The 17,327-nt window shown below is 36.6% G+C and overlaps 1 protein-coding gene across 3 annotated transcripts in view; it reads right to left on the bottom strand.

Moving 5' to 3' along the window:
- SYT1 (synaptotagmin 1) overlaps positions 1–17,327 on the bottom strand; it is a 541,914-nt gene that overhangs the window by 137,895 nt on the left and 386,692 nt on the right. For 2 of the 3 annotated variants that reach the window (XM_067697423.1, XM_067697424.1), the window contains 3 exons: positions 10,831–11,015; positions 4,754–4,876; positions 832–999 (listed from right to left, as the gene is read on the bottom strand). In XM_067697423.1, coding sequence (XP_067553524.1) covers positions 832–999; positions 4,754–4,876; positions 10,831–11,015 — 476 coding nt within the window. The remainder of the gene's footprint in view (positions 1–831; positions 1,000–4,753; positions 4,877–10,830; positions 11,016–17,327) is intronic. The other variant, XM_067697425.1, reaches the window with a different exon arrangement.

Raw genomic sequence — 17,327 nt, 5'->3', positions numbered from 1 at the left:
TCTGAATCTGCTCCTCGGCGTATTCACAGACATGTATTGTTTTAAGTAATGCATTTCAAAAAATTTCACGTGTTAAACATGTCTACCAAAAGACTGTTTTTATGCATGATTTCAAGATGAGAACTACAGAGACTACTCGTATATGCAGAGATGCCTGAGACCTGCCAAGCACCTTTTCCTGCTGAGTTATTATGTGGCCAGAATTCCTCTTTGTTACTGCTTGCTAATTGAGGTGTCTCAACAAGATGAAGAACACCAGGGAAGAGCCAAGAGTAAGAGGAAAATGCTAGAGATGGAAAAAAACAATAGGTTCATATTCTTTTTATTGGTGGGTTAAGCAGAATGTTTTAGAATACTTAAATTTCCCCTGTACACAAAAAATTTTGCAACGAGAGTAATACCTCATTGTACCATTTAAATAGTGTTGCACAGCTTACTTTATTCTGTGGTCGTGATTTATTTTCAGGAACTTGGAAACCTGGAAAAAGTTTATAGTTCTTTTGGCTTTATTTTAGAGAGGGGGGAAACGTTCAGGTCCACAGACACACTTGAAGCTGAACTCACTTTTTAGATACGAATGACATGCTAGTTCTATCCCAGTCCATATTCTTTTCTGAAATAGCTGAGCTGAATCCTACTGGGACCAAATTTTAATGCAATAGAGAGTCCTCATTACATTGAAGATAAGAATCTTAAATATTCTAAATAGAATCATTTGTGAGTCTCTGAACAAGTGGTCAAGTGGTCTCTATATGTGTCAGGATGAGATCAGTCTGTTATCTAGAACAACAGAGGACAAGTTCATTAGTAAGTACAAAAAAAAAAAATTACCTTGAAAGTAAATTGCTCGTTGAAGACAGGATTAAGGGTCTTTCGGTGGACTTTTGTCTCAAATTTCTTCTTTTTATCTGGCAGCAGAAACACCTTCACATAGGGATCAGATGTGCCCCCCATGTCTAAGGCGGGCAGCTCGGCAGCCTGAATGATTCCTACCAGCAGCTGAAATGAGAGGCAGGATACAGCAAACACTGGCATTGGTGGACATGTTGGAAAAGATTGATGTGTTCACACTGCTGCATATTGTGATTTTTCCCTTTTGTTCTTTGCTTTTAATAAACTTTTATTCTCTTCTGAATCTGAGCACAGAAGGCAAATGAAGTGAGCTGCATAGACTTCAGAAACCCAATTATGACAGATGCAGGCTCTAGGAAGCCTGGTTTTAAACACAAAAGAGGCTTTTAAAAGGTTGCTGATTACAGTTAAATATGGAATTCATGTTTGCAAAAGGGTTGCAATCAAATAACTTTCCAGTTGCTAAAAGCCCTTGTGCATTATTTTTCTTTCCAGGGCATGATTTGTAAGTGGAAAGAAATTGTTAAACAATCACAAGCTTGTAATTATAAAGTAGGAAATTCTTATTTTGAACCAAAGCCCCAGAGCAGCTAAATAGAAATTTTCTTAGAATTTGGTAGCTTTTTGAGATAAAAATAAGATTTTCAAGTTTCTATCATATTTGACCTTTACTTGGGTACTGGCTCCTTCTTGTTTTAACTTAGAGTAAAATGATTATTGTATATTAAATTCTGTGTTAAATATAGGACATGGGGTCAAAGAAATATAATTTTAGCTTCATATAAAGGAAGGGGAGATTACAGTTATGGTTTTTAATGCTAAGTGACTAAGTTTCTGATATTTTTCAAATACAGCAGAAATCTCTGCATTTCTTCACGTCTGGTTTTCTCAGTGATACATTCCTATCTCTTATTAGGAACGCGGGTATTGGCTGGCACTGATAATGTTTTTGCAAAGGAAACAGAAGGTGTGAGCAGACTCTTCTGATGCCCTGCCATCAGACATGCTGTGTCAACAGACTGGTTTAGATCCATATGGGAAACAAAAGTAGACTCCCTTATTGTTATTCAATGTATATACCCTTCAGAAAATGCAGTCACATCATAGCTGTTCACATCAGGGTCTGAAATGTTGAGTCTGTACCTTTTCCACCAATAGAGTGGAAAAGCAAGTCACCTCCTTGAAAAAGTCACATCCACTTTCTACAAAATGGACCCACCATGTGCACTTTGGCTAGTTGGCTCAAGTTTTAACCTAGACCAATACCCTTAAAGACTGTTGTTTCCATCTTAATGCTTCAAGATCTTTGTGACTTCATCATACAACAGTAGCAATAAGAATGCTGGATTGTAGGTATACAAAACGTAGACCGATGGTCAAAGAATGGTTAAAATAGACATCAGCTTATAAAGACATGATTAGTAAAGCAAACAGTTCATCTCTAGGTTTGCCAAGTTGGTATTTGGAATTTGCCTTTGGATAGCAATGTGAATAAGCAAGATTATATTCTCTCCTCACTTTTTGTAATACTTTTTCTTTGGGGCAGGGAAAGCACTAGTGATATAGCCTAAACTCTTTCAAACTTGATCATCTGTACTTTAAAGATTTGGGGGTATCTTGTTGATAGAGGTGGAATTACTTCTCCCAACCCCCCTCTGACTTCTGCTTGAGAGATAAGTATCACATTTCTCTCCACCATGAAGGATTCTTAGAGGACTTTTAGGATTGTCTTTTAGTTTTGGTAAGCAGGTGTGTATATTTGATTACAGCCTTATCTACGAAATTCCTCAGACTTTATCTTCCATGACTCATAGGAATCATTTTATAAATCAGATTAGCGGAGACCATTTGGAAGAATAAATGCACACTATTAAAATAATTTATCAGGTAGAATACCCTAGATCGTCTGAATGAAATACCTTCTAAAATGGGTTTGCTAGAAAAGGAAGAGTAAATGCATTCGAATTATATTTGAGTAAAAAAAATTCAGTGCTGTATTCTTAAAAATACTACCTTATAAAATGTTACTTAGAGTACTCAAAGCCAACATAGAAGTTTCAAAATTATGACTAACCAAGATGAGATCCACTAGATTTCTACTGGAAAATATGAAAGTAGAATAAATTAGTAGAAAATTGTTGGCTACATATATAAAGGCAGGTTATACTTCTGGAAAAGATGTTTTGTGTTAAGATAATGTAAGTTGACCTTGACCTTCTCTAGAATACATAAATAATAGGCAGTTTTGCTCTCAACCAATCCCTAATGATCAAATTTTGGTAGAAGCGATAAAAATGACCTCAAATGCCCTATTTAATTAACTAGAAATGATATACCTATAATTCTGTATAATTCCATACCTATTAGCTTGTATCTATAACCAACATGCAGTTTTCTGGAACGTATTATAAAGTAATGAGCCAGGGCTGTAATGAAGCTAACTAAATACAATTATTTATTATATGGTGGTACGTATCAATACGTTCTTTTTGAGGAACCCTCTGGACACTTCAAAAAGTGAAGACATTATTTGAACAGTCAATTCCTAAATAAAGTCCAGAATTTCTGCCATTGTTTAGAGCTCACAGTATTACTGACTTCGGACATAAGTCACCAAAGCTGAGTATTGGTGTTTGATTTATTTATTGTTGATTCCTCATCAAACTAGACATAATTAACACATGCTGCATTAGGTAGTAACTGTATTTACATCTATCAAGTTCTTCCCCACCCCGAAAGGTCAGTGAACTGATCAAACTGGAGAAATCGATTTAAAGCTCTCCTAGTCGGAAGAGAACTGTGTCTTATAGATTTTTAAGAGCCTGATCTCTAACTCAGCTAATTCTTATCTAGCTTTTAAATTTCTTGAACAGTTCAGAAGGTAAAGAGACATCTTCATCAAAGTCATGGGTCCTAGAAGGTCTTTTTTTTTTTTTTTTTTTTTTGGTACGCGGGCCTCTCACTGTTGTGGCCTCTCCTGCTGCGACGCACAGGCTCCGGACACGCAGACCCAGCGGTCATGGCTCACGGGACCAGCCGCTCCGCGGCATGTGGGATCTTCCCGGACCGGGGCACGAACCTGTGTCCCCTGCATCGGCAGGCGGACTCTCAACCACTGCGCCACCAGGGAAGCCCCTAGAAGGTCTTTTTAGGTAGAGTGTTTTTTTTTTTTAACATTTATCTTGGAGCTACCATTATAGCAGGCAGTTAATAAAAGCCTGCTAGTATTATCATTCATCTAGGGGGCACTTCACGGCTTTTAAAGCAGGAAGGACTGTTTTGATGCAACCTTTAGTTCCTTGTCACTTTTCCGGAAGCAGGGCAGCATGCAAAGGCATTAGAAATCAAGTTGATGGTCTTTCTACTTTTCTAGAGCCGTTAACTCATTTGTGCTAGGAGGTTTAGCCAGTATCATATTACATAAGGCATTCTTGCCATTGAAATTCATGGAAAGTCAATTTTTTAATCTTTGATTCCTCATCAGATGGTTAATTTTTGTTTGAAGACTTTGGCTTAATTGGTGGTCTAACTCAAAGGTCCCTTGCCCTGTTTGGAGCTAAATCCATGAATTCCAAGGAAGATTGTTGTAGCTCAGCCTGAGGGATCTGTGACTGGGAGCTCTCAGAATCAGACTGATGGCTTCAAGTTAATTTGTATTCTGCCTGCCTGCTGTAAGTGCCATAAGTAGATGTAATCGGCTGAACACTGTGGATTCTAATTACCAGAAGTTAAATTAGCAAGTAGGGGACCGCCTGTACTTAGAAATGATTTCATCAATAGCTTTGATAATTGCATTTTCCCCTCGTAGCAAACCAAATGTTTTAAGAAGTATCTTGTTTCAATTTCTAGTTGGTAATTTCAGAAAACGTAATGGAATTACAAGACATTTTCCCCCTCAGACCTGGTTATTCTGGAAATCATAATCCAGTGAATATTGAAGTTTTCCCAATTTCTCCTCTTCTTTGGGTTCTTCTTTTTCTTCCCCATCAGTCAATCCAGTTTCAGCATCATCATCCTTCAGGGCCTATGAGTAGGGAAATGGATTATATGTGAATTCAAATGAATTTTCATCAGAACTCAAATGACACTGGGCCTGTGGTTATACTTCCAAGCTGTTAGAAGCAAGCACTGAGATGCTGTAAATCTCCATTTGTCTGACACACATTCACATCTGCTGCTTACATATTTTTTTAAAATTCCATTTGTGCACGGAATTTTTCCCCCCAATCAGCAAGCAACATGGAAGCAATGGAAATAGCCCCTCAGAATATTGCAAGCAAAAAATGTAAAGTTGTTGCAAAGAAAACGTCAACTTTTGTGTTATATTTGGCTCTGATAAAATCGCTTCTTTCGGAGGTATGATAAACATGCTATTAACCAGGCCAGTTTTCACATTCATGTAGTTTAAAAGAGATCTTAAGCATCATGTAAAACATCCTTGTTACATGCAGTGGAGTAATTTATATGAAATGGGTGGCCTTTTCTTGCCTTGTTTCCTATGAAAAAGATAGTTGAGTAAGTGATTCTTAGAAAATTGTAATTTCCTGAGTTTTGCGTATACGTTTGTAATGGTTATGGGAAAAGAGGAAAAGAAACCATGCCACCAGCAAATGCATGTTTAGAGAAAAATCTACCCCAGTTCCAGTTTAAGTTTACTGTTTTACTTTCATAACAGCTCCACAGAAAGCTAGGCTGAATTAAATTGACTTACGGGTCTGTTTGATAGCAAAAGGTAAAAGGAGTTATGTTTGCAATTCTGTCAAGCTGAAATTAGCATAAAAATTAATTTTGTGGTAACAAGCAAAAATCATGGCACAGAATTCTCAAAATTGAGTTTAAACCAATTGAATGTTCCTGATAACCTAAAACTTAAGTGTAATATAAATTGAAACACTAGAAAGCTCATAATTTCATAAAATTCATTCAAATGGTCCTCTTTATTAAAAATAAAAATATATAATGTATTTTCCCAATTAATGCAAAAAGTTTGCTCAAAAAAATCAAAGGTTATAAAGATTATAAATATTAGAAGTTTTGTTTCTAGGGGGTGTGCATTCTTATTGCTTTAAAGAATTAGAAAAAAATTAGAAATCTATAAATAGTTATTCGAAATGAAAAATGATAAAATGTTACGTTTTCCTGAACACTATTGAGGTTGAAAATTTAAAAACCTTTATATGAACTATTTGTATTATTTCTTCTGGGGACTACCTGTGTAATAATCTTTTGTATAATATGTATATATAATACATCCTTTGCTAATTTTTCTATTGGGTTGTTTGCCTCTTAGTGATTTGTAGAGACTCTGTATTTTAGTGGTCTCAATCTTTTTGTTGTTATATACTACAAATATTCTCTCTTAGGTTTTGGTTATGGTATTTTCATTGCCTTTCTTTGTGTGTGTGTGTGTGTGTGTTACTATAGAATCTCACAAAATTGAAGATAAGACATATGAGTGGTAGGCTGCTTTATATCTCTGACAAAGCAAAGCAAAATAATTTTTTTTTTTTTTTTTTTTTTTTTTTTTTTTGTTGCGATACGCGGGCCTCTCACTGTTGTGGCCTCTCCGATTGCGGAGCACAGGCTCCGGACGCGCAGGCTCAGCGGCCATGGCTCACGGGCCCAGCCGCTCCGCGGCATGTGGGATCTTCCCAGACCGGGGCACAAACCCATGTCCCCTGCATTGGCAGGCGGACTCTCAACCACTGCGCCACCAGGGAAGCCCAAAGCAAAAGAATTTTAACTCCTGTCAGTGATCAAATTAAACCTGAGAAATCTACTAGAACTCAAATGCACAGAAGTATAATCAGGCTTCAGAAAGGCTTCAGAGTCATTAGACTATAGCTCTACCATCCAACCTCCCACAACTCCCAGATTACATGGTTTTTTCCCTCTGCTCAGAGAAATCTCTTCTGTTCACTTATCCATTCATACAGAGACCCGCAGTGGTGTCTCAAAATGACACCCTCAGTCTCTGAACTGACAAGACTGCAATTTGGCTCTAGCCATCTAACTCTAATTTGATCCTAAAAAACAGACTTGGCATCATCTTACTAGAACTCATTAGGGTGGGAAGATGATAAACAGAGAGTTGAGCTGAAACAGAGAGTTGAGCTGTAGTTGGAGATGCCTTCCATTTTGTTCTTCCTGAAAAGTTTCAGGAGCCTACAATGACTTTGGAAAATTGAAAATTGCCATTATTACATCTGTGCAGAAACCTTTTCAAATCTGGTGAGCCATACACCACTTAATTAGGAAGTTTACACTTGGATGTTTCCTTGAATAGTAAAATGTTGCTGTACTGATAGCCACAGGCAGGAAAACAACATAATTATTTAAATATTAATCTTTTAACTTGGGGTGTTGCTAATAGAAAAATGATAGTAAAGTGACAGGAAAAGACTACTGAATTTAAGGGGAGGACTTGAGGCAGTGAACCCACATTGCCCTTTCAGAACCTCAGCTGTGCGTCAGTCTTTAATACTGTCTGAAAAGATGTGTTGAGAAAATGGCAATGTAGGTAATTTGCCTCCTGTAAGATTTTGATTTTTTTTAATAGCAAACTATTTAACGCACATTTTTGTCTGAAAAAATCTTCACACCACTCCATCATGAAAAAAATTTTCATGGATTAAAATACTTTTTCAAAATCTCTTTCAGAACTGACAATTTACATATGTTTCAGCTCAGTGTCATTTGAAAGAGCTGAGCTATTAAATCGCCTTCTCTCTAAGTGGTTTTTGCCCTAATGAAAGGTGCATGACCATTTCTGCAATTATTCTGCATGGAATAGGGCTAAATTTTTGATAATTTCTCAGTGCTGCTGTTTTATCAGTGAAGTGATTAAGTCTATTCTTGTCCCAAAGGCCGAGCTTAAGCAAGACATTTTCTGTACCATTACATTAAATTAAGACCTATTAAATCAGCAGCTATTATAATATCTCAAGAGCAGTAGTCTCCCCACCACACGCACCAAGGGACAAAATGCAGAGGAAAATGCATGTAAGCCCAGCAGTTCTGAGAATTTGATAAATTGTAGTGGGAAAAGCTGTGTTGGGAAAAAGACCTTGTTTTAAATTTCAAAAATTTAGTGCACATGCTTCTGGCTTGATTCAACATTCAAAAGGTGTTTAGTTGTACTTGGATAAACCATCAGAAGGTGCATTTGTTCATTCTATGTTAAATTGTTCAGATTTGGAATTGATAAGGCATGCTAAAAAGGGAGCGTAAGACACTACATTTTCTTTCTGTGCCCATCTATTAAAACTTGAGCTTTCTAATACTGTTCTATTTAATCAGTAATCTTAAAATGAAAACCCTTTATCTTAAAAAAAAAAAATCAATTTAGTTCAGCCTCTTGATGTGTGTCAGAATGGTACACCCTCAGCTGCGGAGCCCCGGCTGCCAGGCCACTAAATGTAGTTGAGCGTTGACTAAGGGTGTCTCATAGCAGAGGAAACCTACCGCAAGGGACAGTCCAGAACAGTCATGAGACATAATACAGATAAGGAGGACACAGAGGGAAGAAATAAAAATTTAAATATCCACACACGTTAGTAAAAGCCGTGGAGAAATGACCTTTCCAGACCTCTGACTTTGCAAGTTGATTTTGCCCCTCTGTATTTTTAGTGCTTTTAAGTTTTAAGCCATTATAAAAGTCTTAAATATGTATCCTTTTCTGTATACAAATATTATGTATCATTACCATTTTGTTGTTATTGCAGAATATTTAAAAATTCTTCCTTGGTTATAAAATCTTATCATAGAGACATATAGTCATGAATATTGAGATTTGAATTTCTGTTAGTTCTTATATGGAGTGAAATGGTACAAGTTACTGATTTCTGTATTTACTATTTTTGAGATCTTGGTCATTTATCCATGTCATAATAGGGGTAATAAACACTGCTACTATCCTATAAATTAGTCTTACATCATACAGAACAAATTCCACAAAGAAAAATACAAATTTCTTGTCCTAGGAAGAAATGCTGTAGTAATCATTTAACATTATTTAGTGTTTTAAACTGTTAATTCTAGCAAACATGAAAACCACATTTGAATTTTAATGTAGTTATGAAAATGATAGTATTATAGTTCCAATGTTTCATAGACATAGCTCAAATTCACATACAAATTATTCAGTACATCCATGTCCATCTAGAAAGTTATTACTACTGTTATTAATCTCCCAAATATGTTGTCTAAAGAAATCTGTATCACGTCCTGCTGGTTACGGAAAATGCTGAAATAAAACAAGACATGATTTAAAGCTTCAGTTTCTATGGAACAAATTAACTGAAAAGAAAAATCCTTATTAGACATCTGTGGTTGAACGCTGGCACCTGGGCTTCTGTGGCTGTGATTAGAAACTTTGAGAAAGATATAACCCTTGATACTCTGAGCTCAGGATGAAGCTCTCCGAGTGTGAGTGCAGGCATAGCATTCATTCTACAGCTCTGAAACCAAGCAGAAGTTCAAGTGAAAAATGAGCCTATGTGAAACTGTTGTCAAGAGACATTACAGTGTCTTTGAGCAAAGTGTTTAAAACTCAGGCTGGGGAGAGGCATTAGTGTCCTGAGTGTGTGGATAACTACACAAATGTACTAAAAATACCTTCCTTAACTAAATTGTTCTTAAGGAGATTCACATATTTAAGAGTTCAATTAATAGTATAATAAGAATTTATAAAACTGCCTATATATGTTGCTATTAGGGAATAAATAGAAATTTTGAATTATTTGAAGGGAAGCATTGATAATTGAAAATGTTATTTCTCTGAAAAATCTTCACATTTACTTTTTTTTTAATATAAATTTATTTATTTATTTATTGGCTGCGTTGGGTTTCTCTAGTTTGGCTTTCTCTAGTTGTAGATAGCGCGCTACTCTTTGTTGCGGTGCTCAGGATTCTCATTGTGGTAGCTTCTCTTGTTGCGGAGCATGGGCTCTAGGCACACAGGCTTCAGTAGTTGTGGCACACGGGCTCAGAAATTGTGGCTCGTGAGCTCTAGAATGCAGTCTCAGTAGTTCTGGTGCACAGGGCTTTGTTGTTCCACGGCATGTGGGATCTTCCCAGACCAGGGATCGAACCCGTGTCCCCTGCATTGGCAGGCAGATTCTTAACCACCGTGCCACCAGGGAAGTCCCTACATTTACTTTTTATATGAAATAAGTTGTTCCTTGGAAATATCCAATATGAATATGATTCCAATAGAGAAATGAAGGGACATTTAATTATTATACTTATTAATAGTAGACTTTATTCTGAACCAAATCACCTAGCTCGTTTAGGAAAGATAGATAACAGTGTAAAGGACACTCAGATTGCTTCCTTGGGCTTGGGAAGATAACTCAGCCAGATGGATTTTATAACTTGCATTATGGTTCTAATTGTCCCTAAGTGAAGAGTTTTGCCTTAAAATTCTACCCCATTCTTTAGAACCAGCTCATACTTCTCTCACTTGCCTTGTATAACTCATTATTCCTGAGCGCTCATAATTGAGCTGGATGTTTGTATAGGGATGGTAGCTTTCATCAAGTGTGATAAATAGCTATAAGACTCAGTATTTAACAGTGATTATGAACAGCGATGATGATAAAAAGATGTCCCGCCCAAGAGGAAGAACAGATACTCTTTATTCTGTTTCTCTAGCTCTAGGCACAATTAAGAGAGGCTAAACAGATGTAATACAAATGTTCAGGTATCATTCCAATACGCTGGGCCTACCAATTTGGCCTTGATGGTCACGGATGCCCTTTCCTGGTCTATGTGCTTAGGAGACTGGAAAACCCTAACCACACGTTTCCATTGTACTTTGGGATGTTGAGTCATGACTGAAAGGATTACAAAGCATTTCTAAAACTGTGACAAGTGTCCAGATATTGTTTATTTCTATATTTATCTGGCATAAACGAATAAACTGTCTATTCTTAAATTTTTGATAAAATAAGAAGAAACATGGAATGAATACATTACCTGATCTTTCATGGTCTTCCCTAAGTCTTTCACATCTTTCATGTTGATGGCATTCTTCCCTCCCTTTTCCTTTCCCTTCTTTTTGTTTTTCTTTTTGAACAAGCATTTCTTACAGATACAAAAGCAGCACGTCAGGACTAAAAGGACTGCGACTACGGCTATGGCAATTAAGGCCCACGGTGGCACTGAAAGAAAACAAATGCAGAGACTGTTAGTAATAAAGCATTTACATCTGCAAAACCTTTAAATTCATGGGCCATAAAGATAGCTGTTCACTCATTCATGCGTATTTATTGAGCTCTAGGCACACTGTTCTGCATTGCTTTATCCATGTTGTTTCCCCAGCCTAGAGTGTTTCTATCTTTCCCCCCTCGCCCGTCCAGGCATGCCAAATGTCATCTCCTCCCTACAGCTCTCCCTGCCCCTCCAAGCTAGATTTTCAATGATCCACTCCTTCATTTCCAGAGCTTACCTCTGGAGTCTGGCCTTTGAGTTCAAGCCCTGGCTCCACCATTTTACTAGCTGTGTGACCTTGGGCAAGTTGACTAACCTCTCTCTGTCTCAGTATCCTCATCTCTAAAGTGGAGGTAAATTGGTGGGTACCTGATAGTCTTCCTGAATATTAAAATAAGATGCAGTACCTGGCACATGGCAAAAACTTAATATTAGCTGCTATTACTCATCTATCAAATACTCTAGGTTCTATTAACATGCCCTGGGCACAGTGGAAGGGGTAGATATTAATCAAGACAACAGAAAGACAAATGTAAAGTCCTAAAAGTAGTGAAGATTAGGAAGAAGGACTTGGTGCTCTGAAAGTCGATCATGGGGAGATTTACCCATGCAGGGTCTCTGGAGGTAGGGCAGCGGTTATAAACCCAGGCTTAGATTCAGGCTTGGCCACTTACAGGCTTCGTAACTGGCCAGATTATGTGTGTTGAATTGCTGTTTCCCTCTCTATAAAATGAAGGTAATAGTGGTACCCGTTTCATCTCTTTTCAAGGTTGAGTTAATAGACTAAAAATCTTAGAATGGCATCTAGCACACAGCAAGAATTCAATTAATATTAGCTTTTTAAAAAAATATTCAAGGCATAGGGCTAAGTACTGTGGGTGACACAGCTCAGAGTACCTATGGGGGCATAAAAAATGCACATCAATAAATATATAAAAAGAAAGAGGTGAATACACTGAGAGGAGTTTGATGGATATGCTAAGAAATTGAGAGGAGGAAGAGAGAATTTTTAGATAAGAGCGTAGACTTCCGATTCACAGGGTCTGTTTAATAAAGCACACACAAATAAAGACACTCAAGCATTTTTTTCTATGACACGTTGTCCAGCTACTAAAAGTAACTCTATTTTCTCATTTGGCATCCCCTACACATGTGCTTATAAAACCATCAGGTCTCATGGAAACACGGAGGATTTCAGTTTGCCTAGAAAGTCATTCAACTATTGAGATTAATCACAAGAAGCAGTAATTAGATTTGCCTGTTGTAATCAAAAAAGACATTAGTTACTGAAATGGTAAGAAAAAGTGCTATTTTCTTCTAGCTACATAAACATCGTTAGTATCAATGATTGCTGAACACAGGTAGGAGTACTTTGATGACGTAAAAACACCTAAAAATTAACTTCAAAACTGAGAAAATCCGCTCTCTTGGCTCCTTTTGCATTTAGCTTCATAGTGAAGAAGACTTACTATGCGTATTATTCTAGCTTATGAAAGATGACTAGATGTTACCCTAAGGACATATAAAACCATAACTGCTGAAATTGTGTTTTCAGCCAAAGAAAGATTTGTGTGAAAGTTACAGATAAGCCCATACCCAAAGACATGCTTTCTTATAGGTCTCTAATCTCATTAAGCAATCATATTTTTAAAAAAATGTAAAGGGAGCTTATGTAACCAATGATAGCATTCACAATACTTCATTTAAAAGCTTCTACCTCTTTTGATCTAGTTAAAACCCTGCCATGCGTGAAGGAGAGAGCCTGTGTATTCACTGCGGGTGAGACAGTAGAATAATGACCCTTCATTTTGAACCTCGTAAATTATTCTCCTAGTTGGACTTGCGTGATAGTCTCTCAGAGAGCTACATAAAAGTCTCTTAAATTACACAGGGTAAGACAGAGATCATTTGACAACTTAACAAAAAGAAAATAGACAGTGGCAGCACAGGAACATTATTTAAAGGAGGTAAAGAGATAGGAACATAGGATTACAGGAAGAAATTTGAAATAGTGCAACTTGAAGGTGAATTATAATCACTGAAAAAAACTTTTGTTTTTGACTTCTATTTCTTATAGTGCTGCTGTCTTCTAGATTTGCTTTCAGCTGATCTTCTGAATAGCTTAATTTTAACTTTGAATATATGAAATAAACAAAAATTTCCTCACAACTTACTGGTACCTTTAGATGGAATTTTAAAAAAGCCTTAATGCTATCATTTTGTGTACCCATATGAAAACTGGACTGAATAGTTAATTATAAACCACCATTTTAAATTAAATGCAGTTATTTAAATTGAATTTTCGTGCTAACGATCTTATTTTATTTCGTAGAGCAACTAAATTTCGAGAATTTTGTAAGTTTAGTCAGAAACACCATCCACAGTATTATTACTTTGTAGCATTTATAGAAATAAGTTTCAATATTAGTGAGCAAATCTCATGAAATATATTTTGGATTACGCTAAAAATTTATTGAAGACCTACTTATTATGGACCAGCAGCTGTGCTATGGCTTTACATACATTAAATCTCATGTAATCTTCACAGAAATTTTGTTCATTATCCCTTCAATTTTATAAAGGAAAAACTACAGATTGAATAGTAGGAGAAACTGAAATATATTTTTACATCATTAGGTTAAAAATATGCATATTATACATGTATACAAAGGAAAAGTCCTTGTGGGGCTGTGAAGCCTGTTTAATAGGACATTTTACTTTTGAAAAAAAATGGAGAAAATAACAGCAAAAGATGCTGCTAAGAGTGATTTCTTTATTTTATTTAAATATAAAATATAGTTTCAATCAAAAATAGGCTCATCAAAATATTGCTACTGGCAGAAAGCTATCAGCTTATAGTTATTGCTACCCAACTATCATTAAATGGAATTTTATAACATGAATTTTAGCATTTAACTTAAGGACCTTTCAACAGAAAATAATAGACTAATGTAAAAGCTCTCCATTAAAAGTGTTATTTTCATCTTCTAGTTAATGAATTAATCTCACATATCATTTAACCTGAAGGTAAACCGATGCATAAGAATTAAGTCAAAGTCAATTCTGCTTCTGATGTTTTAACTTAGATTTTGTGGTACACAGAATAATGAGTCCTCAAAAATGTCCACATTCTAATCCCTGGAACCTGTGACTATGTTACCTTACATAGCAGAAAGGACTTTACAAATGTGATTAAGGATCTTGAGATGGCGAGTTTATCCTAGGTTATCCAGATGAACCCAGTGTATTCACTATGGTCCTTCTCAGTGAAAGAGGCAGGCAGGAGTTTCAGAATCAGAGCGATTTGAGGATTCTGTGCTGCTGATTTTGAAGATGGAGGAAGGGACCATGAACCAAAGAAGGTAGGTGACCTTTAGAAGCTGGAAAACGCAAGGAAAGGGATTCTCTCCTACAGCCTCAAAAGAATTAGTTCAGGGTTTCCCTGGTGGCGCAGTGGTTGGGAGTCCGCCTGCCGATGCAGGGGACCTGAGTTCGTGCCCCGGTCCGGGAGGATCCCGCATGCCGCCGAGCGGCTGGACCCGTGAGCCATGGCCGCTGAGCCTGAGCGTCCGGAGCCTGTGCTCCGCAACGGGAAGAATTAGTTCACATAGTCGTTATAAAAAAACAACAACAACAAAAAACTATGGAGTTTTCTCAAAAAAATTAAAAGTAGAACTACCATGTGGTCCAGCAATCCCATTCTGGGTATTTATTGAAGGAAACAAAAAAATCACTCTCTTGAAGAAATATCTGCACCACCATGTTCACTGCAGCTTTATTCACAATAGTCAAGATATACAAGTAACCTAAGTGTCCATCAATGGATAAATGGATAAAGAAAATAAATGGATAAAGAAAATAGAATATTATTCATCCATAAAAAAGGTTCCTTCTGTCATTTGAGACAAAATGGATGACCCTTGAGGGCATCAGGCTAAATGAGAAGTTAGAGACATAAGTCATACAGACAAATACTCTGTGATGTCAGTTAAATGTGGAACCTACAAAGTTGGAACTCATAGAAACAAAGAGTAGAACGGTGGTTACCTGGGGCTGGGGGTGGGTAGGGGAAATGGGGAGATGTTGGTCAAAGGGTACAAACTTTCAATTATGAGATGAATAAGTTCTGGGTGTCTGATGTACAGCATGGTAACTGTAGTTAACAGTACTGTATTGTATACTTAAAATTTGCTTAGAGAGATCTTAATTGTTCTTACCACATACACACAAAATGGTAATTATGTGAGGTGATGGATATGTTAAATGACCTTATTGTTGTAATCATTTCACAATATATACGTATATCAAATCATCATGTTGTACAACTTAAACTTACACAATGTTATTTGTTAATTACCTATCACTAAAGTTGGGAAGAAAGAAGGAATCAGCCCTGCTGACAATGTGATTTTAGCTCAATTAAACACATTTTGGACTTCTGACCTCCAAATAATAAATTTGTGCAGTTTTAAGCCAGTGATTTTGTAGTAAGTAATTACAGCAGCAATAGGAAACTCAATAGAGACAAAGCAGACCTCAAGAGATTTATAACATATGCTGCATATAGATGACTATGCAATTGGAATATTAATGTGGGCTATTTCTGTATATGTGGTGATCTTTTCTTCTTATTCACCGTTTTTATCTATGCCTTCTGCAACCATTTTCATGATACTAACAGTGCACTCAAGACTCTCTCAGAGATAACCAATGATTTTCTTCTGGCTAAACCCAAACTACATTGTCAGTGGTATGAAAAAGTCTTGATCATGTATTCCTTCTTGAAAATTTCTTCTGCTTTTGTTTCTACTACCCTCCTTCTGTGGCTCGGACATTTTCTTCTCTTTCCTTTCCCATTCCCCAGTGTCAGATGGAGTTGTTATTCAAGGCGTTTAGCTCTGTGCTCATCTTCACATTCCCTCATTAATAAGCACATCATTTCCCATGCCTTAAACTGTAGGTCAGTTACTGTCCCTTCTTCTGTTCTCTAGAACCGTGTTCCCAACTGTCTAGGAAATGCTCCCTATGAATCTTTCATCATCTTCTCAAACCAGTTCTCAAACCAGCTATGTGGCTTCTGTCAGTGCTTTTATAATTTCCTGCCTTAGACGTTGGAACCACGTGGAAATTCTAATTCCCATTTCCAACTGATTGGCAAGTCTTGTCATTTCTTTGATACATTTTATATGTTTCTTTTTTTTTTTTTTTTTTTTTACATCTATTTGACTTGGAAGGTTTGGGCCTGACATTACCTCCCATCTGATCTCCCTTCCCATCAGTTATCTCTTCTCTCCATTTTGCCCATCCATTGTCATTGAACAAAACTTTCTTTTTTTAGAAAATTTTATTGACGTATAGTTGAATTACAATGTTCTGTTAATTTCTGCTGTACAGCAAAGTGATTCAGTTATACATATATATCATTCTTTTTCATATTCTTTTCCATTATGGTTTATCACAAGGTATTGAATGTAGTTCCCTGTGCTACACAGCAGGACCTTGTCGTTTATGAGCACAACTTTTCTCATACATACTTTTCAGTCATTTTGTGCATAGCGTTCACAGTCCTCTGTGTTTGGCCCACCCCACCTATCCACCTTTCTTTCTCACTGTTCTCCTATACCACCTGTAGTCCCGTCAGACAGGGCAACTCATTGTACTTTGCTCAGTTCTACCCCCATGTTTTTCTAAAGCAGATTCCTTCTTTTTTGAAATGGCTTTTCTTCTTCCTCTTTGGTCATTTAAATAATACTTACTTTTCAAGGCTCAACACAAGTCTCACTGAGTGTTGACAGATTTTTAAATAAAAATATTGCATATATTTGCTAAAATTTCCCCCTCCCAGCCAGTGGGAAATGGGGACTATGTGGTATAATACACTGGGTGGTTTGTTAGACTGGCATAAAAATGACATATAATGTAAAAATAAAAAGACAAACCTGTAAAAAAATGTATAAAAGGTATTTAATAAACTCCTTCCTACACATGAAATTCACTTCTTGCTGACTTAAAACTCAGCTCTTTGTAGATTATTCATGACACGAAGCATGGATATTTAATGCAAACACAATAAAATTAATTTGGAACCAGTTAGAAATAAATTTCCATTAGCTGGTCTTCTGTTGGAAAAACCCCAAACAACTGTTTTCCCTTATCAAGAGAGGCTGTCCTTTCATGGGAAGTCGGCCGTTTAAAAAAGTAATTATTTGATCAAACACATATTTATGGAGCATCTATTGTGTGTCAGGCATTTTTCTCAGGTC

The sequence above is a fragment of the Pseudorca crassidens genome, chromosome 11 (assembly GCF_039906515.1).
Source record: "Pseudorca crassidens isolate mPseCra1 chromosome 11, mPseCra1.hap1, whole genome shotgun sequence".
NCBI classification, from domain to species: domain Eukaryota; kingdom Metazoa; phylum Chordata; class Mammalia; order Artiodactyla; family Delphinidae; genus Pseudorca; species Pseudorca crassidens.
The sequence above is the reverse complement of the archived record's forward strand: the minus strand, read 5'-3'. Positions and strand labels throughout refer to the sequence as shown.